The 27457-nt window shown below is 45.4% G+C and overlaps 1 protein-coding gene across 1 annotated transcript; it reads right to left on the bottom strand.

Annotated features, from left to right (window-relative positions):
• Positions 1-302: 302 nt before the first annotated feature.
• On the bottom strand, positions 303-10138 carry LOC137302211 (probable G-protein coupled receptor 139). Its single transcript, XM_067971870.1, has 4 exons — positions 10031-10138; positions 6925-7125; positions 3850-4033; positions 303-1198 (listed from the first exon to the last, which is right to left on the bottom strand). Exons 1-4 carry the CDS (start codon positions 10136-10138, stop codon positions 303-305), a joined length of 1389 nt encoding a protein of 462 aa, XP_067827971.1.
• Positions 10139-27457: the final 17319 nt, after the last annotated feature.

The raw sequence follows: 27457 nt of genomic DNA on the forward strand, positions 1-27457 counted from the left end.
GGATTATTTTTGGGAAAGAATCACAACAAGGGGTCATTTCCAAAACACCCCAGACTGTGAGCTGAGCACAGGACTGTCGAAAGCAGTTAACCGCTCTTGGGCAAGTATATGGTAAAACCGTCCTCGACAGAGATCATGTCTGGATCCTATCTCGTGATGAATGGCTACATTAACCTACTTTTAAGACTGGACCAGATTGTGAAATGTTTCACGAAATATGAAGAGTTAAAGAAGCCCCACATTAGATTCGACAGAACATGAAACATAAATTACATGATAAAGTTAGAAAGTGTGAGGTCTTCTCATCTAATTAATTTGACCATCATTGCGAGGGGATATTTCACTCCATTCCTCAACTCCTCTCTGAATTTCCTTTGGGTCACTGAATAAATAAAAGTGTTCGTGCAGCAACTCTGGAGCTGGAGCATGAAGCCGATTTCTCGTACAAATGTGGGCAGGGGGACAGGATATCCCAAATAATCCAACCGTTTCAATATAGAACACACCATGAACAACACCCACAACAGGATGAAATTCCCAGATATAACAAACAGTACAACGACCGATTTCCTTCGGTTCTCCATCTCTGGGTCACTGGAACTCTCCCCACTGCTCGGACCCCGGATTCTCCTGCGAGCTCTGCTGGCCACTAAAATGTGTCTGACCGTTAATACATTGAACAGTACAATCAAAAGAAATGAAATCAACGGGGTTAATATGTAATGGAATAATTCAATGACCGCCCAGGCCAGCGAACGAGATACTTCGGGTTTCACGCGGCAAAACCAGGGAGTATTAGAAAGCCAATACTCATTTGTATTCAGAAAATACCAGAAAATGTTCTTCAAGCCGCTCAGCACAGTCACTGTTCCGAGAACCACAGCCGCCATCTTCTTGGTGCAGTATTTAGTTTTCAGCTTCTGACAACAAATGGCCACAAATCGATCAAAGGTGAAAGTGACCGTGAACCAGACAGAACAATCCGTGACTGCATAGAGCAGGACGGCGTGGATATTACACAGTCCAACGTGCCACAGAAACCTAAATTCGTACCTATAAACAATCGGAACCTGCCTTAATATCAGATCCACGATAACGACCAGTCGATCTGCCGCTGCCATGGCCACCAGGTAGCGAGTGACACATTTGGAGAGACCGCACTTTCCCCGAGACAGGATCTCAATCGTCACCACGTTAACTGTAAACAAGACGTAAATAGGTAAATGATTTACCAGACTCAGGAAAAACACTAATTTGATGCGTTTCCAGTGGAATAAAGGAGCAGGTTACAGAACAGGGACATTAATGTTTTTCACAATAACCTGAAATGCCTATGAAATTTGCATCTTTGCTCTGCGTCCAGTGATGGAATCCGATTATTTTAACTATGACGGGCTTTGTAATCAGAACAATGAATCGGTAAATAAGCTAAGCAACGCGATCAAATTAAATATGGTTAAAAACAGAAACTTAGTTTCGAATGATTACAAAAGTAACCAAACGGAAAACAAGGGCCTCACCAACACCTGAGCCAGCTGGGGAAGGAAAAGGTGATATTTCTTGCATGTTTGAATTGCGGCGTGTGTGCGTCAGCTGCTGGAGTGTTACCTGGATTTCATGCCCCGAGATGGGGAAGGGACAATAGGGCCCTGGGAGGAAGAAGATTGGTTTAATCGCTGGTGCCCTTTGAATGGAAAAGTGAGCTAACAACACCCATTGTCTGTGCTCATACATTGTCCATGGTCAATTGTTCATGGCATTAAGAACATCTGTACAATGACAGAAATCAATCACGCCCATCCAATGTTTAAATGTGCATAAGAGATAGGAGTATAGGAACATAAGGATTGCTAGATCAAAAAACACCAAGCTCCATCGAGTGCAGCTTCTACCTTCCCGGTAGTCGCATGATACAACAATAATGGAGTTGGCGAAAAATCATAGCAATCAATCTCTATCAATTAATGTACACAGACCCAGACAGGAGGTGAGCAAAGCCCCAAGTTTGGAAAATTTTGAGAACCATATATCCAAAATCACCTTTACCCTCCCAAGCATGTTACACTGACCGTCTGTCATGTCTCTTATTACTCATCTACTGTACCCAAAATGTTATTTTCTGAAAGAAACCTCGCTGATGAATCAATGCTAACTGTTTCCACCGTCTCCCTACGGAGCATGTTCTGTAGATTGGCCATTCAAACACAGAAATATTTTTTTCTGCAGCTTAGTTTTGACTTTACCCCCCAACTAACCCTTCAATTACAGGCCTTGCCCTCTACTGTGCTATTGTTATGGACAAGGTGAAACAGAAACAGCCTGCCGTGCTCCACATTATCCAGTGTGGAGATAATTATTCCACCTTTCTGCTCCTGGTCTAAAATACTAAATATTTCAATCCATGTTTGTGTTATATATTACAAGTGAGAGTCAGTGAGATACTCTGCCCTCTGATTCCCAATGGTCAATCGTTGCATGAACGGAGTTACAGTCACGCTAAGCTCCATGCATGGTAATTCGATATTCAGGGTCATGTGTGATGCTCCGCACCAAGAATACAAAGGTCGAAAATGATAATATAATGTCGTTAATTTTGCAAGCAAGTTTTCTCATTACATTACAGGTCACACTTGCAACAACGATCATTTAATTTAAATCGTGGAATAATGTGACCGGTAATAAAATACACCATAGAATCATAGAAAGTTACGGCACAGGAGGTGGAGATTGGGCCCATCGTGTCCGTGCCGGTCGAACCGAGTTAACCAGCTTAATCTCACTCTCCAGCACTTGGTCCGTAGCCATGTCGGTTACGGCACTTCAAGTGCGCATCTATACTGTTTAAATCAGTTGAGGTTTCTGCCTCTACCACCCTTTCAGGCAGCGAGTTCTGGACTCACATCACCCTCTGGGTGAAAACAATTCTCCTCAGTTACCCTCTAATCCTTCAAACCAACTTGTGATTACAAATCCATCTGTATTCCAGTCAAATTCTGTTAATCTTGCTCTTTCTCGTCCGGAGTGCGAATTCTATAATTTCCAATTCATACAAGGATTAATGCACACTTCAATATGAAATGAGTTTCACTTTCAGAATATGACCATTGCATTGATTGTGGGCCCTGATGAAAGAACCGAAGAACTGTACCAGCCAGGCACGGGATTAGATTGTTAATGAAGATTCATTATTAGAACTGAAAACATGAAATGATCTGAATAAAATAAATAGTAGCTCACTGAACCATTCTAATTTAACCATTCAGAAACAGTGACACCAATGTAGACCACGAAGCGGTGGAAAGCGAGAGAGTTGAACCAGATTGGATCATCAATGCATTTGTCATTTATCTGGTCGGATTCATCTGTACAACTAAATAACTAAATATATCTGCCGAAATTGCAGACCGTGTGAGATAATAAAACGTTTCTCACTTGTCAGTCGGACTCAGTATTTACAGCAGAGTGCACACTTTTAATTAACAGAAAGATCCAGTCACATGACGTGTGCTGTCGTCTGAAAGAAGACCGGGATCTTAATAAGATCGCCTGAAATGATACTAATAATGGCAACTAAGGGCACACTTTTCATTGAACTGACACCAATGAATGGGAATTCACATCAGTGGACCATGAGCCATTGTCAACCACACACAAGAGCAATGGAAAGAAAGAAAGCGCCTTTCACAACCTTAGAACCTCCCAAAGTGGTTCAGAACCAATAAAGTTGGCAGTGTAGTCACTGTTGTAATGTCGGGAGAGTAAAACAATAAATAGCTGGACAGGAGGACTAAAAGGCCACGTACAGATAAACTCAGCTTCCTGAAGTTCCAGGTGCAGATCGTAACTTACCCGGGACACCGAACGCAACCAGGATACGATAGCAAATTTTTTGTAGATCATAAAGCGCCCTTCGAATCTGGAACTTGATCATAAAACTAAGAGACATTATTTCTCCTTCAGTTAGAAGCGATGATTCGATGGTTGGTCCTGATGGTGGGATCAATTCTCCGATTGAGACATTGAGCGGATTATCCTTAATTACAGCAGAGCGAATTCAACCGTTCGGAAAAAGAAGTCCCGCGCTGACTGGGTTTCATCACAGTCACTGAACAAACACGCTGTTTACACAGGAGCTACTTCAGAACTTGTTTTCCTGGAGACGTGAATGTCCCCTAAAAACCTAAAAATATTGGTTGGTGATACTGAGCAACCCCGGAAAACCGAGATATGCAGACTGGCGGTAACAACATACCCCGGTAAACCCAGATTTTTCAGCTGGTAATCCCAGTAAACCGCGATAAATACAGATGTACAGGATGGTGATCCTAGTAAACTCTGATCAACTCAGATATATTGGTTGGTGATCCCAGCACACCCTGATAAACCAGATATACATGTTGTTGATCTCAGTGAACGCCGATAGACTACTATATATAGGCTGGGATTGCAGGAAAACCTGATAAGCCTCGACACTAATATATCCAGATACGTGGGCTGGTGTGTCAGCAAACCGTGATAAACCCAGTGACACGAAACAGAGAGTAGTGGTGAACAGTTGTTTTTCGGACTGGAGGGAGATGTACATTGGTGTTCCCCAGGGGTCGGTACTGGGACCATTGCTTTTCTTCATATATATTAATACCTTGGACTTGGTTGTACAGGGCACAATTTCAAAATTTGCAGACTACAAAAAACTTGGAAAGGTTGTAAACAGTGATCGATTCAAGAAGTTATTGGCAGGCTGGTGGCATGGCCTACACGTGGCAGCTAAAATTTATCGCAGAATAATGCGAAGTAGTACTAATTGGTAGGAAGAACGAGGAAAGGCAATATAAACTAGACGGTCTCACTCTAATGTATATGTACACAAATCGTCGAAGGTGGCAGGGCAGGTTGAGAAAGCGGTTAAAAAATCAGACGGAATCCTGGGCTTTGTAAATAGAGGCATAGAGTACAAAAGTATGCAAGTCATGATGAACCTTTATAAAAGATTGGTTCGGCCACAACGGGAGTATTGTTTCCAGGTCTGGGCACCACACTTTAGGAAAGACGTGAAGGCCTTAGGGAGGGTGCAGAAAATATTTATCAGAATGATTCCAGGGGTTTTAGTTATATGGATAGACTGGAGAAGCTGGGGTTGTTCTCCTTGGAACAGAGACAGTTGCGAGAAGATCTGATATACGTATTCAAAATCACAGAGAGGGTAGACAGTATAGAGAGAGAGAAACTGTTCCCATTGACGGAAGGACCAAGAACCAGAGGACATAGATTTAATGTGATTGACAAAGAACCAAAGGTGACATGAGGAAAATCTTTTTTCACACAGCGAATCGTTGGGATCTGGAATGTACTGTCCAAGGAGGTGGTGGAGGCAGAATTTATCGTGGCCTTCTAAAGGAACTGGATGATTAATTGAAAGGAAAAAAATGCAGGGCTACGGGGACAGGCCGTAGGACTCGGACTCGCTGAATTGTTCTTCCATCGAGCTGGCCCAGTTTCGATGAGCCAAATGGACTCCTTCCATGCTTTAATCTTTCTATGATTCTATGACTTGATGTCGATCACAGTAATCGGTAATAAATGACGATATACACGCTGGTGATCATAGTTAACCACAATCAATCTATATATTTATATATATGATGGTGACCCCCGCAAACCCTGATAATCCGATGTTAAAAGTCTGGTAATCCCAGTGAATCCAGTGATAAACCCAAATATATGGATCGATCATGCGAGAAAACCCAATGATGAAGCCAGATACATGGGCTGATCATTCCAGTAAATACGATAAGCCCAGATATATAAGCTGATGACCCAAGTAAACCCTGATAGACCCAGATACATAAGCTGGTGATCCCAGTAAACCCGATCAACCGAGATATATTGGCTGGTGATTCCAGTCAGCTGATCAACTGATCAACCCAAACTTATAGATTCTTGAACCCAGTAATCCCACATAAACCCAGATATGGAGTCTGGTGATCTCAGTAAACCCCGATAAACCGAGATATATCGGTTGGTAGTGCCAGTGAACCCTGATAAACGTAGATATATGATGATGATCCCAGTAAATCCCGAATGAACCCATATAAATAGGCTGGTGATCGCAGGAAACCGCCCATTTAAACACAGATATATCGGCTGGTTTTCCCAGCAAATGCCGATATACGCCAACATGTAGGCTGGTTATTGAAGGAATTGCCGATAAACCCCGATGTATTGTTTGGTGATACCAACAAATTGATCCGCTTACGCCCCCACCTCAATGAATTTCGAGCTCGACACGTTGCTAAGTTCTTCTTTCGTCGCCTTTGCCTCCGCGCCCACTTCGTTGGACAGAAATCTTCCCCCCGAACAGCGGACCCTTTCTCCCCTCTTCAGAATTCAAGTTCCACCTGGACCCCTTCCTTTGGCTTCTAACCCTCTCGAACTTTTCCTTGGGAACTGCCGGAGTGACATCGGCCGTTTCAATTTCTATGCTCCCCACACACGCTCTAACCCACCTCCACCTGAAATTACAGCATTCCGTTCTGTCAGGTCCAACCCTGACATTGTCATTAAACCTGCTGAAAAGGGCAGCGCTGTTGTTGCGTGGCGAACAGACCTCCAACTTGAGGAAGCTGAAGGACAACTCTCCGACACCTTCTCAAACCTCCCCCTGGTCCATGACCCCACCGCCCAACATCACGCCATAGTTTACCAGACCGTCAATTACCTCATCTCCTCTCAGATCTTCCCCACACTTCATCTAACCTCATATTCCCCCAACCCGGCATATCCCGCTTCTACCTCCTTCCCACGATCGACGAACAGGACTGCCCCGGGAGACGCGTCATTTCAGACTGTTCTTCCCACACGGAACTTATATTTTCCCAGCTCGACCCTAATTTTTCTGCCCTTGTTCAATCTCTTCCGACTTACATCTGCTTCTCCTCCGACGCCCTCCACCACATTAACAGTTTTTAGTTCCAAATCCCGAACCATCTCCTTTTCACCATGGAACTCCATCCCCCACCGTGGCGGCCTGCGGGCCTTCCGCTTCTTCCATCCACCACCAGCCTTCTCCGCCTGACTGAACTTGTCCTTATGTTGAACAACTTCTCCTTTGACTCCACTCAGTTCCTCCAAATAAAAGTTGTCGCAATGAGAACCCGTATGGATCCTAGCTCTGCCTGCCTTTTTGTGGGATACGTGGGACATTCCTTCTTCCAGTCCTAAGCAGGTCACCACCCTGAACACATTTTTCCCGCTGCATTGATGTCCAGATCAGTGCCGTTTCCTGCTCTCGCTCGGAAATGGAAAATTTCATCAACTTTGCTTCCAACTTCCACACTTCCCTCGCCTTCAACGGTCCATCTCCGACTCTTCCCTTCCCTTCCTCGGCTTCTCCATCTCAATTTCCGGGGATAGGCTGTCAACCAATATCTATTATAAGCCCACCGTTTCCAACAGCTACCATGAATACACTTCCTCCCACCCCATTTCCTGGAAGGATTCTACTCCCTTCTCCCAATTTCTCCATCTCAGTCGCACCTCTTCTGATGATGCCACCTTAAACACGAATGCTTCTGATATGTCTTCCTTTTTCCTCAACCGAGGACTCCCCTCCACTGTAGTTGACAGGGCCCTCGATCGTGTCCAACCCATTTCCTGCAATTCTGCTCTCACCCCTTCCCCTCCCTCCCAGAACCATGATAGTGTCCCCCTGTCCTCACCTTCGACCCCACCAGCCTCCACATTCAACGTATCATCCACCGCAATCTACCTTCTGCGTGATCCCACTGCCAAATACATCTTCCCCTCCCCTCCCCTTTCAGCATTCCAAGGGGACCGTTCCCTCCGTGACATCCTCGTCCACTCTTCCATCACCCTCAACACCCGCTCTCCTCCCCACGGCACCTTCCCGTGCGAGTGCAGGAGATGCAATGCCTGCCTTTTCTCACCGTCCAGGGCCCCAACCATTGCTTCCAAGTGAAATAGCAATTTACTTGCACTTCTTTCAATTTAGTATATTGTATTCGCTGCTCACACTGCGGTCTCCTCTACATTGGGGAGAACAAACGCAGAATGGGTGATGGCTTTGCTGAACACCTCCGCTCTGTCAGCAAGCGTGACCCTGACCTGCCGGTCGCTTGCGAATTGAAACCCCCGTCCAACTCCCACTCTGATCTCTCTGTCTACGACCTCTTCCACTGTTCCAATGAAGTTCAACGGAAGCTCGAGGAAAAGCACCTCGTCTTTAGTTTAGGCACTTTAAAACCTTCAGGACTCAACATTGATGACAATAATTTCAGACCAAAACCACTGCTCCCATTTTTAAAATGTATATATATATATATATATATATTTATTTATTGGACTGCAGCTGCTCATTATGTTGCTGCTGTTGCCATTTACAGCTACTCCATACCGATCTTTTGCTTCTTAACTTGTCCCATTAAAAACGTCCTTGCCTTGCACCATCGTCTCTTTTATTATTTAATCACTCTTGCCCTCTGTCCTATCATAGACCTTCCCTTTTGTTCTTTCCTCCCCTCCTCTCCCTCCCCCCTTTCACTTAATCTGTACTTGCTTCAAAACATTAACTCTTTGACATCTTTCTGTTCTGACCATAGGCCTTCAACATGAAAACTTCACTCTGTTTCTTTCTTCACGGATGCTGCCTCACTTGCTGAACTTTTCCGCATTTTCTGTTTCTATTGCAGATTTCCAGCACACGATGTTTTAAAAAGGCACCTGGGATCCAATCCCTGATGTTGGGCAGTTCGCTGCCTCAAACAATGCGGATCGAACTCCTGATATAGATTTCAGTTCATTCGCTCAGCCAGTCTTTTCCTTTCCCGAGTTCTCAGAAGAGAAAGTTTTTTTTTGCATTGCTTCTTTTCACTGCAACAAAGAATGTTGCTGCTGATTTTTTCTTTCAATCTGCATTCAGCAGGCAATCTTTTAAAAATTCAAAGCACCATTTATTGAAATGCAAGGACTTGCACAACACCAGGTTGTAGACCAACAGTTTTATTTTAAATCACATGCTTTCGGAGCTGACCTCCTTCGTCACGTGAGTGCAGGGTTTTAAAACGCATAGCATATATAGTCAGAGAACAATGACTGGTGATTACAGGTAATCTTTCCAACTGCCGCCTATCAAATCTCGGCTGGGAGACAGTCACAGATATCAAAGGTGTCGTTGGTGTTCAGACAGGTTAGCCACAGAAAAAATTACATCCCAGGATACTGAATGCACACTGGGTCAGATTACAAAGACAGAGGGAGAAAGAGACCCGAAAGGCAGAGAGAGAGAGAGAGAATGTCCAGTTGTATTAAAAACAGATAACTTTTTTCGCTGGTGGGGTTACATGTAGCGTTACATGAACCTAAGATCCAGGTTGAGGCGTTCCTCATGGGTGCGGAACTTGGCTATCAATTTCTGCTCGATGATTTTGCGTTGTCGTGTGTCTCGAAGGCCGCCTTGGAGCACGCGAAGCCGAAGATCGGAGGCTGAATGTCCTTGACTGCTGAAGTGTTCGCTGACTGGGAGGGACCCTCCGTTATCTATACTGGAGCTCGTATTCAAACCGAACTTATTGCGACTTCAACGCAGAGTATGGACCACGATACGATCAAGGCGACGCGCTTCCGGTGGGGCAGTCATGCCCGAACAAAAGCAATATCGCGCCCAGGATTGCTTGGAAAAGAAGGATGTTTGGTGATGAGGAAAAAATAGCAAGTACTTTAAATAATGGCAGCGGTGGGATTCGAACCCACGCCCCCGGAGAGACTTGAGCCTTAATCCAACCCCGGAAAGCGCTCGGCCACGGACCACTTGACAGAAATTTGCGTTTAGAACCTGATATCTGGTGATTGAAATGTGGTTTTCATGCATTTTGAGCTTTGTGTCGAGGATTTTCCTTGGAATTAATCAAATAAATGGGCATTCTGAGCAATATTCATTCAACCAGGTGGCCGAGTGGTTGAGGTGATGGATTCCTAATCCATTGTGCTCTGCACGCATGGTTTTGTATCTCACCAGCGCCATCATTGCATTTACCGTTTGATGTTTTGGTTCCTTCCTCATATTCAACCAGAAGTCTTGGGTCTCGCTCCAATCCGAAACCACGGTGGATGAATTTTGCATTGCTCGCTGAACTATGCTCAAATCAGCAAAGTCCTGATTGGCGCACGGAGGTGTTGCGAGTGTAAGATGTTAATAACGTGAAGTATCAAGCAACTGCACAATGACGCCCCGGTGAGGCGAGTATCTGTCCACAGATACTACCTGACCTGCTGAGTGTTGCCGGCAGTTTCTGGATTTATTTCTGAGCTTTCACTATAGCCGTTTTCCTGACAACCTGAAACTTTCCTCGAGGGCGCAGCTTCAAGCACAAATTTCTTGTGCTCTTCTCACACACAAGATCGCACTTTACTTTCCTGCACACATTTTCAAATCTGCGTATCCGCACACAGCGTCGTGCACCACGAGAATTTCAAAGAGCTTTCGCTCAAGGCCTGGAATCACTCCCTTTTCGCCAGAGGCGCTCTTTACATTTATCCTCTACTCGATTCAATCACATGATTCAACAGAAACATTCAGTTCAAGGAAGAACACTTCCGATGTTAATGCTCTGCCGCAACTTGCTAAATGTGCACCTCTCAACCGCCATTCGCAGCTCTGTAGCGCTGCCCATCGGTCACGGAACTCAACTGCTGAAAGAAAAAAGCCAAAAAGCAGCAAAACAAAAACCAGATCTTTATTTCCCATCACCTGGATCACAAGATTCGACAAGTAAAATTCGTGAACAATCGGGCGGATGACTTTCCAGAGGCCAGCCCTGCTTTCGTGGTGTTTGTCTGTCGAGCGGTCACGCGGATCGAAATTTATCGACTGGTTTCAAGGCGCAAATGAACATTGGTGCGAATCGGACATCTGCCCAATAGAAACAGTGGTCGCAGCAGAACAAACTAAAAGGCGTGAGATCATGAAAGTGAATGTTAGAGTCCGCTATGCCGCAGGAAAATTTCCATGAAATGGAAGGAAGAAAGGAAAGGCGGCCTATTGACTGTGGATGAAAGAAAAAGTGGGGAAAACAGGTGAGTTTGAACTGTGGAGCATCAAGTGCAGGCATGTGAGAGTGTTGGATTTGAAGGAATGGATAGGTTTTCGACAGCAACAAAAATTATTTATTTCTTGTGCAAAAGATTGATTGATTTCTGCATTCTATTCGTGTATGTGGCATAGAACAAAAGAGGTAATCGAAACTATACTGTAGCTCGTATTCAAACCGAACAAACTGCGACCTCAACGCAGATAATGGACTTGGATACGATCAAGGCGACGCGCATCAGGTGGGGCAGTCATGCCCGAACAACAGCAATGTCGCTCCCGGAACTGCTTGGAAAAGAAGGATCTTTGGTGATCAGGAAAAAATAGCAAGCACTTTCAAAAATGGGAGTGGCGCGATTCGAACCCATGCCCCGGCAAAGACTGGTGATTCAATCCAGCGCATTGGACCGCTCGGCCACGCTAACATCTGTTAAAAATTTGCGTTCAGAATCTGATATCTGGTGATTGAAATGTGGTTTTCTTGCATTTTGAACATTGTGTCGATGATTTTCCATTCAACGAATCAAATAAATGGGATTTCTGAGCAATATTCATGCGACGAGGTGGCCGAGTGTTTGAGGCGATGGATTCCTAATCCATTGTGCTCTGCACGCAGGGTTTTGTATCTCACCCGCGCCGTTATTGCATTTACTGTTTGATGTTTTGATTCCTTCCTTTTTTTTCAACAAGAAGTCTTGGGCCTCGTTCCAATCCGAAGCCACGGTGGGTGAATTTTGCATTGCTCGCTGAAATCTGCTCAAATCAGCAAGGTCCTGATTGGCGCACGGAGGTATTGCGAGTGTCAGATTTTAAAAACGTGAAGTATCAAGCAAGTGCACAATGACGCCCCGATAAAGCGAGTATCTGTCCACAGATACTACCTGACGTGCTGAGTGTTGCCAGCATTTTCTGGATTTAATTCTGAGCTTTCACTATAGCCGTTTTCCTGACAACCTGAAAATTTCCTCAAGGGCGCAGCTTCAAGCACAACTTTCTTGTGCTCTTCTCACCCACAAGATCGCACTTTACATTCCTGCACACGTTTTAAAATCTGCATTATCCGCACACAGCGTCGTGCACCACGAGAATTTGAAGGACCTTTCGCTCATGGCCTGTAATCGCTCCCTTTTATCCAGATGCGCTCTTTAAATTTATCCTCTACTCCATTCAATCACATGTTTCAACAGAACTATTAAGATCAAGGCAGAATAAATCCGATCTTAATGCGCCGCCCCAACTTGCCACATGTGCAACTATCAAATGCAATTCGCAGCTCTGTAGCGTTGCCCATCGGTCACGGAACTCAACTGCTAAAATAAAAAAGCCAAAAAGCATCAAAACAAAAACCAGTTCTTCAGTTACCATCACCTGGATCACAAGATTCGATAAGTAAAATTCGTGAACAATCGGGCGGCTGTCTTTCCAGAGGCCAGCCCTGCTTTCCTCGTGTTTCTCTGTCGAACAGTCACGCAGATCGAAATGTATCGACTGGTTTCAAGGCGCAAATGAACATTGGTGCGAATCGGACATCTGCCCATTAGAAATAGCGGTCGTCGCAGAGCAAACTTGAAGGCGTGAGATCATGAAAGTGAATGTTAGAGTCGGCAATGCCGCAAGAAAGTTTCCATGAAATGGAAGGAAGAAAGGAATGGCGGCCGAATGACTGTGAAGGAAGAAAAAGTGGGGACAACAGGTGAGTTTGAACTGTGGAGCATCAAGTACAGGCAGGTGAGAGTGCTGGATTTGAAGGAATGGTTAGGTTTTGCCAGCACCAAAACATATTTCTTTCTTGTGCAAAAGATTGATTTCTTGCTGCATTCTATTCGTGTATGTGGCAGAGAACAAAAGAGGTAAACGAAACGATACTGTAGCTCGTATTCAAACCGCACTGACTGCGACCTCAACGCAGAGGATGGACCACGATACGATCAAGGCGACGCGCATCAGGTGGGGCAGCAATTCCCGAACAACAGCAAGGTCGCGTCCGGTGCTGCTTGGAAAAGAAGCATGTTTGGTGATGAGGGAAAAATAGCAAGCACTTTAAATTGTACCAGCGGTGGGATGCGAACCGAGCGCCCGCAACGATTGCAGTTATCATTCAGCGCCTGAGACAGTTCGCCCATGCTGCCCCCAATCAAACGCTCGAGTTCTGAATCTGCTATCCGGTGACTGAAATTTGTTTTTCTTGCATTTTGAACTCAGATTCGAAGATTTTCCATTGAGCGAATCAAACTAATGGCCTTTCTGAGCAATGTTCATGCGATGAGGTGGCCGAGTGGTTGAGGTGATGGATTCCTAATCCATTGTGCTCTGCACGCATGGTTTTGTATCTCCTCCGCGCCATTATTGCATTTACCGTTTGATGTGTTGCTTCCTTCATGAAATCCAAACAGAGGTGTTGGGCCTCGCTCCAATCCGAAGCAACGGTGCATCAATTTTGCATTGCTCGTTGAACTCTGCTCAAATCATCAAGGTCCTGATTGGCGCACGGAGGTGTTGCGAGTGTCAGATGTGAATAACGTGAAGTATCAAGCAAATGGCCAATGATGCCCCGGTGAAGCGAGTGTCTGTCCACAGATCCTACCTGACCTGCTGAGTGTTGCCAGCAGTTTCTGGATTTATTTTTGAGCTTTCACTATAGCCGTTTTCCGGACAACCTGAAACTTGCCTCAAGGTCGCAGCTTCAAGCACAACTTTCTTGTGCTCTTCTCACACACAAGATCGCACTTTACTTTCCTTCACACGCGCTTTAAAATCTGCCTTATCCGCGCACAGCTTCCTGCGCCACGAGAATTTGAAAGACCTTTCGCTCATGGCCTGTAATTGCGACTTTTTGCCACAGGCGCTCTTTCCATTTATCCCCTACTCGATTCAACGGCAAGTTTCAACAGAACTATTAAGATTAAGGCGGAACACTTCCGATCTTGCTGCGCCGCCCCAACTTGCCAAATGTTCAAATTTCAACCGCCATTCGCACTTCTCTAGCGCCCGTCGCTCACGCAACTCAATTCTTAGAGAAGAGAGCCATCATGCTCTCCACAGATACTGCGATTTATTTATTTATGCAAATGTCATTTGTGATATGACCGAATGTATTTATTTATATCCCTGTACGTGTAAGGAAAACCCATTATTGATCATTTCCAAGAACCAATCAAGTACATAAATGACTTTGTCAAACTTAATCCAAACGCTGGGATTTGCTGAATGTAAATTTCCAATGGAAATAGAGACCGTCACTAAGTATCGGAACAAATATATCCGCTGGGGTTTCGGGATTGTTACCGCTTTATTTATATCACTGAGGAACCCATTTTAAACTCGGCAAGGTGCAAATATATCGGTAAGAGTCTGTGTTGGATCAGGAACAGAATAAAGTATCCAATTTAGTTACACTGTTTCCATAAACACTGCGCGCCACATCCCTAAAACATTGATTCCTCTTTCTATATAAAAATAGAGAGGGTCTGAATAAAAAGTGCTGAAACTCAGGATTATATCAGGGTTCTTTGGATCTTCAGTCTGCCGCTCTCGCAACTGAGCTATTTCAGCACCACCGCAAGTTGGACTTTGTGTCATCGTCTTGGATGAAAATATAACCCCGGGAGGAATTGCACCTCCCGTTCATACCTCACTTCATATATAAACATCGCACATAAACACACTCCCCCACAGTTCATATATAAACGTCACACTCACATGTGCATTCCCATAGTTAATAAAACAACAGCGCACTCATACATATACAACCAGCTTATATGTACCAAAAGCCCTGTTTACCGTTCTAACTAAAGTCTGAATACGGAAAGCGTAACTGTTTTCCAGATACTGTCAATGCTGCTTTTTATTTTCAGCATTAGATTTGCTGCAGTCCGGCAAAGGCATCTTCCCTTGTGTTGAATGCTGCTTCTGACGGATGTCTCGTTGTCTCGGAGTTGGCGGGGATTGGAAAGACCTTGTGTCACACGAAGTGTCTGAAAGGCCCATGTACACACGAAGGTCATCAGCGCGCTGCCAACACCTTGTGCTGCAATGTTAGCGTGTCGGATATAAATTTAAAGCCGCCTCGTCTGAAACACGTTGGGGTCACAGTTCATTTTTGTACTTAAGTGAACCAAAATTATTCAAGATGGAATGTTTCCTTTGCTGCATCACAATAAACAATATTTGTTGTAAAGTTTGACTCATTATTTCCCCAGTGTCAGAGGGAGAATTGTCTGTTCCCCTCATTTGTTTCATGTAACAAACAAACAAACACAAACACACGTGTTCGTTCAGAAACAACCCACAGATTGACACAGAGAGATAAACACAGCGAGAGATACAGACAGTATCGGTAAACACAGGGAAATAGACAACAGGAGTAGAACAATAAAAAACGACCTCAAATTCCAACAGACAGTGACAGGTAGCTGATGGATATCAGTGAAACCAGGGGACGCGATTTCTGCTTGATTTGGCTCCCTGCCTTAGCCTGTCTTGTCCAATAAACAGGATATCCTGTGTCCGACTCCAAGCTGAGCCTTCTTTGTCCGAGTCTCCTGTGTGATATTTACCTCATTTGTGAATTAAACAAAAAGGAGCTTTACAGGGGCGATTTTCAAAAAACATTTCACACCGAGCCAAAAAAGGAGATAATTGGACACGTGGCCAAAAACTTGGTCAGAGAGGCAGGTTTTAAGGAAGGTCTTAAAGGAGGAGATATTTCGGGAGGGAATCCCTGAACTCAGAGCCTGAAAGGGAGGACGACAGGACCTGAGGAGAGGGAACCGTTAACAATATCCGCTAACATGGAGGCCAGGAAATCAAATTGCGTGGTCAGCAGTTTGGTGGGAATAGGGTCGACGGAGGAGGAGGTGGGTGTTCTGGTCAAGATGAGCTCGGAGAGAGCATGAGGGGAGGTAGGAGATAAAGTTGCGAGTTCAGGGGGGAACCGTGAAATGGTTGGCTGGGGGAAGGGAGGGAAGCGGCAGCTGAACGGATGTTCTCAATCTTAGTGACAAAGTCGTCCATGAGCTCCTCGCACTTTTTGTGGTGAGGGTGGAGGAGGCAGGGGGTTCAAGAAGACGGTTTGTAGTCGAAAAGAGATACCGGCGTTATCTTTGCATTCCAGGATGATCCTGGAACAGTGATCAGTTTTCTGTCTCTTTCTGTTCAGGGCTGGTGAATTAGCCCGGGTCTGTTCACAGCTCGATTCTGCGTTTTATTTCTTCCTCATTATTCAGGTTCTGACATCGAGGTGATGAGTGAAGCAGAGAGTAGATTTTAAAACCGCTGGAATATCAGTGAAATTAAATCGTGGAAAGTCCGAGTCAGTTTTTCACTGTATTTCCCTCATCCAATGTTGCAGATAAATGAAAGGAATCTTACAACACCAGGTTATAGTCCAACAAATTTATTTTAAAATCACAAGCTTTCGGAGATTATCTCCTTCGTCAGATGAATGAATGAAAAGGTTCTCAAATAGCATATCTTATAATATGTTGGGACAGCATCACAGCAATCAAAAGGTGTCGTTGTTATTCAAACAGGCCAGTCACGGAGAACAGCACGTCCCAGTACACTAGATATACGTTGTGTCTATTACACAGGCAGGAAGAAAGAAACTCAAAATGGCAGGGAGAGAGAGAGAGAATTTTAAAAAACATATAATTTTTTTCCCCCTTTTTGCTGGTGGGGTTACGTGTCGCGTGACATGAACCCAAGATCCCGGTTGAGGCCGTCCTCATGGGTACGGAACTTGGCTATCAACTTCTGCTCGACGATTTTGCGTTGTCGTGTGTCTCGAAGGCCGCCTTGGAGAACGCTTACCCGAAGATCGGTGGCTGAATGTCCTTGACTGCTAAAGTGTTCCCCGACTGGGAGGGAATCCTCCTGTTTGGCGATTGTTGCGCGGTGTCCGTTCATCCGTTGTCGCAGCGTCTGCATGGTCTCGCCAATGTACCATGCTCCGGGGTATCCTTTCCTGCAACGTATGAGGTAAACAACGTTGGCCGAGTCACAGGAGTAAGAACCATGTACCTGGTGGGTGGTGTCCTCTCGTGTGATGGTGGTAAACGTGTCGATGATCTGGCATGTCTTGCAGAGGTTGCCGTGACAGGGTTGTGTGGTGTCGTAGACGCTGTTCTCCTGAAAACTGGGTAATTTGCTGCGAACGATGGTCTGTTTGAGGTTGGGTGGCTGTTTGAAGGCGAGTAGTGGAGGCGTGTGGATGGCCTTAGCGAGGTGTTCGTCGTCATCGATGACATGTTGAAGGCTGCGGAGAACATGGCGTAGTTTCTCCGCTCCAGGGAAGTGTTGGTTGCGTCTCGTGTTTGTCATCTGAGGAGGTCTATGAGATTCTTCGCTGTGGCCCGTCGGAACTGTCGATCGATGAGTCGAGCGTCATATCCCGTTCTTACGAGGGCGTCTTTCAGCGTCTGTAGGTGTCCATCGCGTTCCTCCTCGTCTGAGCAGATCCTGTGTATTCGTAGGGCCTGTCCATAGGGGATGGTCTCTTTGACGTGGTTGGGGTGGAAGCTGGAAAAGTGGAGCATCGTGAGGTTGTCCGTGGGCTTGCGGTAGAGTGAGGTGCTGAGGTGCCCACGGACAACCTCACGATGCTCCACTTTTCCAGCTTCCACCCCAACCACGTCAAAGAGACCATCCCCTATGGACAGGCCCTACGAATACACAGGATCTGCTCAGACGAGGAGGAACGCGATGGACACCTACAGACGCTGAAAGACGCCCTCGTAAGAACGGGATATGACGCTCGACTCATCGATCGACAGTTCCGACGGGCCACAGCGAAGAATCTCATAGACCTCCTCAGAAGACAAACACGAGACGCAACCAACACTTCCCTGGAGCGGAGAAACTACGCCATGTTCTCCGCAGCCTTCAACATGTCATCGATGACGACGAACACCTCGCTAAGGCCATCCACACGCCTCCACTACTCGCCTTCAAACAGCCACCCAACCTCAAACAGACCATCGTTCGCAGCAAATTACCCAGTTTTCAGGAGAACAGCGTCCACGACACCACACAACCCTGCCACGGCAACCTCTGCAAGACATGCCAGATCATCGACACGGATACCACCATCACACGAGAGGACACCACCCACCAGGTACATGGTTCATACTCCTGTGACTCGGCCAACGTTGTTTACCTCATACGTTGCAGGAAAGGATGCCCCGGAGCATGGTACATTGGCGAGACCATGCAGACGCTGCGACAACGGATGATCGGACACCGCGCAACAATCGCCAAACAGGAGGGTTCCCTCCCAGTCGGGGAACACTTTAGCAGTCAAGGACATTCAGCCACCGATCTTCGGGTAAGCGTTCTCCAAGGCGGCCTTCGAGTCACACGACAACGCAAAATCGTCGAGCAGAAGTTGATAGCCAAGTTCCGCACCCATGAGGACGGCCTCAACCGGGATCTTGGGTTCATATCACACTACACGTAACCCCACCAGCAAAAAGGGGGAAAAAAATATATGTTTTTTAAAATTCTCTCTCTCTCTCTCTCTCTGCCATTTTGAGTTTCTTGCTGCCTGCCTGTGTAATAGACACAATGTATGTCTAGTGTACTGGGACGTGCTCTTCTCCGTGACTGGCCTGTTTGAATAACAACGACACCTTTTGATTGGTGTGATGCTGTCCCAACACAGTATAAGATAGCGATTTGAGAACCTTTTCATTCATTCATCTGACGAAGGAGATAATCTCCGAAAGCTTGTGATTTTAAAATAAATTTGTTGGACAAAAACTTGGTGTTGTAAGATTCCTTACATTTGTCCACCCCAGTCCATCACCGGCATCTCCACATCGCAGATAAATGAGAGTGCAGCTTTCAATTCACCAGCAGTGAATTGAACCCTGGCCGCCAGTGTGATGGGCACTGATACTCATCACGATACCAACGAGGAACTGGTGCCGGGAGGTGATGCATGTTCACCACAGGTGCTTCATATTTTATTGACTCAGGTTGTACGATTTATTTGATGACAGTTTGTTCAACATTTCACGGACCACTGAGTAACCCCACCCATCATACAGGCGACCGGAGTGCGATTCCCTGATGGGACGTTAAATTTTGGCCGCATTTAGAAACTTTCTTCTCATTTATCTGCAATATTCAATGCGGAAAATATAGTGTAAATCTGACTCGGAGTTTCCCATTGCCTAAATTAAATTTAACTGATATTCCAGCGGTTTTAAAATCTGCTCTCAGCGTTACTCTTCACCTCGATGTTAGACTGGCTTCTGTGATGGTGGGGATGTCGGGAAGAGGCCGAGATGGATCATCCACTCAGCATTTCTGACTCAAGATCGTTGCAAACGCTTTGCACTCAAGTGCTGGTCTGCACCATCATTGAGGATGGGAAAGTTCACAGAGACTCCACCCGTTAGTTGTTTGATTGTCCACCACCATTCACAACTGGGTGTGGCAGGATTGCAGATCTTTGATCTGATCCGTTGGTTGTGGGATCGCTTTGCTCTCTCAACAGCATGATGCTTCCACTGTTTGGCAAGTAGTCCTGTGTAACTTTCAGATTATTGGTGTGTGTATGTTTGTATGCATAAGTCTGGGTGTGAGTGTGTATGTAGCTATGAATGTGTGTGTGTATGTATATAACAATTCCAAACTGCCACTTTGACTCGGCCCTTTCTCATCGACACCTTCAGCTTCCACCCTTTCCCTTCTGCTTAGTATCGATGCTCAGCCAATCACAGTAGTCAAACCTATCGCTTCCCTCGTCACAGCTTCTGTTTCAATCTGCTCAGCGCAGCTCCTATTACAGTCTTGCCGGATAATCTGTGAATAAATATTGCAAGGCACTGATGCATGAAGATTGGCGTAAAATAAAATATAAAATTTACCGGAGGACACGATTCAAGCAATGCCTGCATTTCAAGAGACAGTGCTTTGAATTTCTACGTGCTTGCCTGCTGAATGCAGATTGCAAAGAAAAATTTAGCAAACACCATTCATTGGTGCAGTGAAGCGCAGCGTTGCACATGAAGCAACTTTGTCTTCTCAAGATTTAGAAAAGCAAAAGCCAGGCTGAGCTTATAGACTCATAGAAAGGTTACATCACGGAAGGAGGCCGTTCGGCCCATCGAGTCCTGCCAGATCTATGCAAAAGCAATCCAGCCAATCCCACTCAAACGCCCTATCTCCGCAGCCCCCGGAATGTGTTCCTTTAAAGTATTTTTCAGTTCCCTCTTGAAAGCCACGATTGAATCTGCCTCCACCACGACCCCTGGCATTGCATTGCATTTCCTAACCACTCACTGTGTAAAAAAGGTTTTTCCTCAAGTCACTTTTGATTCTTTTGCCAGTCACCTTAAATCTATGTCCTCTGGTTCTTGACCTTTCCGCCAATAGGAACAGTTTGTCTCCATCTGTTCTGTCAATTAACCTCATGATTTTAAATACTTCTATCAAATCTCCTCTCAATCGTCTCTGTTCTAAGAAAAACAACCCCAGCTTCTCCAGTCCATCCACGTAACTAAAGTCCCTCATCCCTGGAATCATTCTCGTGCATCTTTTCTGCACCTTCTCTTGGGCATTCACATTTTTCCTAAAGTGCGGTGCCCAGATCTGGACACAATACTCCAGTTGTGGTCGAACTAATGTTTTATAAAGTTTCATCATAAATTCAGTGCTTTAGTGCCCTATGCCTTTATTTTTAAAGCCCAGAATCCCGTATGCTTTTTTGAACCGGTTTCTCAACCTGCCTCGCGACATTCAACGATTTCTGCACATATACCCCAAGATCTCTCTGTTCCTCTACCGCTTTTCGACTTGAGTCCTCTAATTTATATTGGTTCTCCTCGTTCTTCCTACCGAGATGTATCACCTTGCATTTTTCTGCGTTAAATTTCTATATCCTCTTGAAGTCAACATTGCAATCCAATATTGGAAAATGTCAGGTTATGCACTTTCGCAGGAAAAATCAGAGAGCAAGTTATTATCTTAATGGCGAGAAACTGGAAAGTACTGCAGTGCAAAGGGATCTGGGGGTCCCAGTGCAAGAACATCAAAAAGTTAGTATGCAGGTGCAGCAGATGATCAAGAAGGCCAACGGAATGTTGGCTTTTATTGCTAGAGGGATAGAATATAAAAACAGCGAGGTATTGCTGCAGTTATATAAGGTATTGGTGAGACCGTACCTGGAATACTGCATACAGTTTTGGTGTCCATACTCAAGAAAAGACATACTTGCTCTCGAGGCAGTACAAAGAATGTTCACTCGGTTAATCCCGGGGATGAGAGGGCGGACATATGAGGAGAGGTTGAGTAGATTGGGACTCGACTCATTGGAGTTCAGAAGAATGAGAGGCGATCTTATTGAAACATATAAGATTGTGAAGGGGTTTGATCGGGTGGATGCGGTAAGGATGTTCCCAAGGATGGGTGAAACTAGAACGAGGGGGCATAATCTTAGAATAAGGGGCTGCTCTTTCAAAACTGAGATGAGGAGAAACTTCTTCACTCAGAGGGTGGTAGGTATGTGGAATTTGCTGCCCCAGGAAGCTGTGGAAGCTACATCATTAAATAAATTTAAAACAGAAATAGACAGTTTCCAACAAGTGAAGGGAATTAGGGGTTACGGGGAACAGGCAGGAAATTGGACATGAATTTAGATTTGAGGTTCGGATCAGATCAGCCATGATCTTATTGAATGGCGGAGAAGGCTCGAGGGGCCGATTGGCCGACACCTGCTCCTATTTCTTATGTTCTTATGTTCAATCACTAACCTCCTCACAGTTCACTGCACTTCCAAGGTTTGTCACATCTGAAAATTTGGAAATTGTGCCCTGTAAACCCAAGTCAAATTCATTAATAATTTTTTAAAAGGGCACTGGTGCGAGCACCGACCTGTGGGGAACATTACTGTACACCTCCCTCCAATCGGAAATACAACAGTTCATCACTCCTCTCTGGTTCCTGTTACTGAGGCACTTTTGTATCCATTTTGCTACTGCTCCTTTTATTCTATGGGTATCAATCTTGATGACAAGCCGATTATAAGGCACTTGATCAAACGCCTTTTGAAAGTTTATATACACCACGTCAATCACATTGCCCTCATCAACCCTCTCCGTTACCTCATCAAAAACTCTATCAAGTTAGTTCAATACGATTTGCCTTTCACAAAAGTCAAAATTTATACAAGGAGCTCGAGCCTCATTGATTGAGGCTGCGAACTGCCAACGAACAAGAATGGGATTCCAGGTGCCTTTTGCTTGTTTCCCCAAAAGTTACAAACGAATGGGACAAAAGTTGAGGTTCTACCGAGATTAAAAACTCGGATCGATGGATTCAAAGTCCAGAGTGCTCACCATCACACCACGGAAACCATTCATTAAATCAGGCGGCCCCCTCCCTTCAAAGATACTGGGCTCCTTTATCAGCATCGCCATGGCGCTGCATCATTGACTGCACGAGGCGAATGGCAAACCTCTGCCATCAGCAAAACTGCAAGCACTGGTCAATCCCAACCTGCCATTTACGCTCCGCTCTTTCTCATTCACACTTTCAGCTTCCCCACTTTCCCGTGTAATAAATATAGATGATTAGCCAATCACACAGCGACTGTCAAATCCATCGGTTCCCTCGTTGCTGCTTCTGTTTCACACTGCTCGGCGCAGCTCGTCATGTTGGATAATCAGTGCATAAACATTGCAAGGCACTGATGCATGAAGTTCGGGGTGAAAAGAAAAGAGCTCGATCCTCACTGATTGAAGCTGCGAACTCCCCACCAACAGGGATTGGATTCCTAGTGCTTTTCACTTGTTTGCCCTCAATTTGCAAACGAATGGGACAAAATTCGAGGTTTAATCGAGATTTGAATTTGGATCGCTGGAGTACAAGTCCATAATGCTCATCATTGCACGATGGAATCCAACTGATTAATTCAGCTGGCACCCACCAGTCAAAGACACTTGGCTCCTTTCTTCGCACTGCCATAATGCCACATCACTGACAGCTCGAGGCTACCGACAAACCTCTACTTTCAGCAAAACTGCAACTTCTTGAAAAGAAAATGTAAACTTTGCCCGAGGACACGATCCAAGCAATGCCTGCCTTTCAAGAAACCATAGTTTGAATTTCTACATGTTTGACTGCTGAATGCAGATTGCAAAGAAATGTTCAGCAAAGACCATTCTTTGGTGCACTGAAACTCAGCATTAAACAAAATACAACATTCTGTTCTGCTGATTTGGGAAAACAAAAGTCCGGTTGAGCTTATGAACTGAAACCGAGAGAAGCAACTGGAACCTCATTGATTGAGGCAGCAACTTCCCACCAGCAGGGAGTGGATTCAAGGGGCGTTTTGTTTTTTTCGCCCTGCAGTTGCAAATGAATGGGACAAAAACAAGCTCAAAGCCACCCAACACCGCACAGCCCGCTTCCACCTCTTTCCCAAGTTCCACAAACAGGACTGTTCCTGGAGACCCATTGTTTCAGCCTGTTTTCCCCCCACGGAAGTTATTTCTTCCTCTGTCAACACTATTTTTTCTCCCCTTATCCAGAATCTCGAGACCTGCATCCGCTATTTTTCCGACGCCTGCCGCCACTTTAATTGTTTCCACATCCCCAGCCCGCAGCATTACAGTTTCACCATGGGTGACCAATCCCTCTGCAAGTCCATCCGCAACCAGGACAGCCTACCGGCCTTCCGCTGCTTCATTGAACGGAGGCCCAACCAGTCCCCATCCACCACCACCCTCCTCTGCCTGGTTGAACTGGTCATTATGTTGAACAACTTCACCTTTGATTTCACTCACCTTCCCCAATTAAAGGTGTCCCGATGGGAACCCATGTAGGCCCGAGCTACGCCTGCATTTGCGTGGGATTCGTGGAAAATATCATTTTCCATTCCTACTCAGGTCCCCTCCCTCACCTCTTCTTATTGGACATGGATGACTTTACCGATGCCGTTTCATAGTATCATGGAATCATACAAGTTTACAACATGGAAACAGGCCCTTCGACCCAACATGTCCATGTCGCCCATTTTATACCACGAAGCTAGTCTCAATTGCCTGCACTTGACCCATATCCCTCTATACCCATCTTACAAATGTAACTCTCCAAATGCTTTTTAAAAGACAAAATTTTACCCGCCTCCACTACTGCCCCTGGCCGCTCGTTCCAGACACTCACCAACCTTTGAGTGAAAAAATTGCCCCTCTTGACCCTTTTGTATCTCTCCCCTCTCGCCTTAAATCTATGCCCACTCGTTATAGACTTCCCTACATTTGGGAAAAGATTTTGACTATCTACCTTATCCATGTCCCTCATTATTTTATAGAATTCTATAAGATCACCCCTAAACCCACTACTCTCCAGGGAAAAAAGTCCCAGTCTATCCAACCTCTCCCTCTCCCTCTCCAAACCATCAAGTCCCGGTAGCATCCGAGTAAATCTTTTCTGCACTCTTTCTAGTTTAATAATATCCTTTCTATAATAGGGTGAGCAGAACTGTACACAGTATTCCAAGTGTGGCCTTACTAATGTCTTGTACAACTTCAACAAGACATCCCAACTCCTGTAATCAATGTTCTTACCAATGAAACGAAGTATGCTGAATGCCTTCTTCACCACCCTATCCACCTGTGACTCCACTTTCAAGGAGCTATCAACCTGTACTTCGAGATCTCTTTGTTCTATAACTCTCCCCAACGCCCTACCATTAACGGAGTAGGTCCTGGCCCGATTCGATCTACCAAAATGCATCACCTCACATTTCTCTAAATTAAACTCCATCTGCCATTCATCGGCACACTGGCCCAATTTATCAAGATCCCGTTGCAATCCCAGATAACCTTCTTCACTGTCCACAATGCCACCAATCTTGATGTCATCTGCAAACTTACTAACCATGCCTCCTAAATTCTCATCCAAATCATTAATATAAATAACAAATAACAGCGGACCCAGCACCGATCCCAGAGGCACACCGCTGGTCACAGGCCTCCAGTTTGAAAAACAACCCACTCCAACCACCCTCTGTCTTCTGTCGTCAATCCAATTTTGTATCCAATTGGCAACCTCACCTTGGATCCCGTGAGATTTAACCTTATGTCACAAACTGCCATGCGGTACCTTGTCACAGGCTTTTCTAAAGTCCATGTAGACCACGTCTACTGCACAGCCCTCATCTATCTTCTTGGTTAACCCTTTAAAAAACTCAATCAAATTCGTGAGACATGATTTTCCTCTCACAAAACCATGCTGACTGTTCCTAATCAGTCCCTGCCTCTCCAAATGCCTGCAGATCCTATCTCTCAGAATACCCTCTAACCACTTACCCACTACAGATGTCAGGCTCACCGGTCTGTAGTTCCCAAGTTTTTCCCTGCCTCCCTTCTTAAACAAAGGCACAACATTTGCTACCCTCCAATCTTCAGGCACCTCACCTGTAGCTGTCGATGATTCAAATAACTCTGCTCGGGGACCCGCAATTTCCTCCCTAACCTCCAATAACGTCCTGGGATACATTTCATCAGGTCCCGGAGATTTATCTACCTTGATGCGCGTTAAGACTTCAAGCACCTCCCTCTCTGTAATCTGTACAATCCTCAAGACATCACTATTTATTTCCCCAAGTTCCCTAACATCCATGCCTTTCTCAACCGTAAATACCGATGTGAAATATTCATTTAGGATCTCACCCATCTCTTGTGGCTCCGCACATAGATGACCTTGTTGAACCTTAAGCGGCCCTACTCTCTCCCTAGTTACTCTTTTGCCCTTTTTGTATTTGTAGAAGCTCTTTGGATTCTCCTTTGCATTATCTGCCAAAGCAAGCTCATGTCCCCTTTTTGCCCTCCTAATTTCTCTCTTAACTCTACTCCGACAATCTCTATACTCTTCAAGGGATCCACTTGATCCCAGCTGTCTATGCATGTCATATGCCTCCTTCTTCTTTTTGACTAGGGCCTCAATTTCCCGAATCATCCAAGGTTCCCTACTTCTACCAGCCTTGCCCTTCACTTTATAAGGAATGTGCTTACCCGAAACCCTGGTTAACACACTTTTGAAAGCCTCCCACTTACCAGACGTCCCTTTGCCTGCCAGCAGACTCTCCCAATCAACTTCTGAAATTTCCTGTCTAATACCATCAAAATTGGCCTTTCCCCAATTTAGAATTTTAACTTTTGGGCCAGACCTATCATTCTCCATAGCTATCTTAAAACTAATGGAATTATGATCACTGGTCCCAAAGTGATCCCTCACTAACACTTCTGTCACCTGCCCTTCCTTATTTCCCAAGAGGAGGTCAAGTTGTGTCCCCTCTCTAGTCGGGCCATCCAAATACTGAATGAGAAATTCCTTCTGAATACACACAAAAAAATTCTCTCCATCCAAGCCCCTATTGCTATGGTTGTCCCAGTCAATGTTGGGAAAGTTAAAGTCCCCTACTATTACCACCCTATTTTTCTTGCAGCTGTCTGTAATCTCCTTACATATTTGCTCCTCAATTTCCCGTTGACTATTTGGGGGTCTGTAGTACAATCCTATCAAAATGATCTCTCTCTTCTTATTTTTCAGTTCCATCCATTTCGATTCAGTGGGCGAACCCTCGGATATATCCCCTCTCACAACTGCCGTGATGTTCTCCCTAATCAAGGACGCAACTCCCCCTCCTCTCTTACCTCCTGCTCTATCTTTCCTATAGCATCTGTACCCTGGAACATTGAGCTGCCAATCCTGCCCCTCCCTTAGCCATGTTTCAGTAATAGCTATAACATGGATTCGTGGTCTCATAGAGTCATAGAGACATAGAGTCATACAGCACGGATAGAGGCCCTTCGGCCCATCGTGTCCGCGCCGGCCATCAGCCCTGTCTACTCTAATCCCATATTCCAGCATTTGGTCCGTAGCCTTGTATGCTATGGCATTTCAAGTGCTCATCCAAATGCTTCTTGAATGTTGTAAGGGTTCCTGCCTCCACAACCCTTTCAGGCAGTGAGTTCCAGACTCCAATCACCCTCTGGGTGAAAAAGTTCTTTCTCAAATCCCCTCTAAACCTCCCGCCTTTTGCCTTGAATCTATGTCCCCTTGTTATAGAACCCTCAACGAAGGGAAAAAGCTCCTTAGTATCCATCCTATCTGTGCCCCTCATAATTTTGTACACCTCAATCATGTCCCCCCTCAGCCTCCTCTGCTGCAAGGAAAACAAACCCAATCTTCCCAGTCTCTCTTCATAGCTGAAGCGCTCCAGCCCTGGTAACATCCTGGTGAATCTCCTCTGCACCCTCTCCAAAGCGATGCGAAGTAGAAAATTTCGTGAACTGTATTTCCAATTTCCACCCTTCCTTCAACTTCACAAGGTCCATTTCC

The sequence above is a fragment of the Heptranchias perlo genome, chromosome 35 (assembly GCF_035084215.1).
Source record: "Heptranchias perlo isolate sHepPer1 chromosome 35, sHepPer1.hap1, whole genome shotgun sequence".
In the NCBI taxonomy this organism is placed as follows: domain Eukaryota; kingdom Metazoa; phylum Chordata; class Chondrichthyes; order Hexanchiformes; family Hexanchidae; genus Heptranchias; species Heptranchias perlo.

What these genes read in the sequence shown, in the direction of transcription:
- LOC137302211 (XM_067971870.1), bottom strand. Translation starts at nt 10,138, where the DNA reads ATGCAAAATTCATCCACCGTGGTTTCGGATTGGAGCGAGACCCAAGAC. An exon ending in TAAATGCAATGATGGCGCTG is followed by an intron (nt 7,126 to 10,030) that starts GTGAGATACAAA and finishes TTTTATTTGGAG; the next exon opens with GAACTGAGTGGAGTCAAAGG. An exon ending in GGTTGCGTTCGGTGTCCCGG is followed by an intron (nt 1,199 to 3,849) that starts GTAAGTTACGAT and finishes TCTTGTTTACAG; the next exon opens with TTAACGTGGTGACGATTGAG.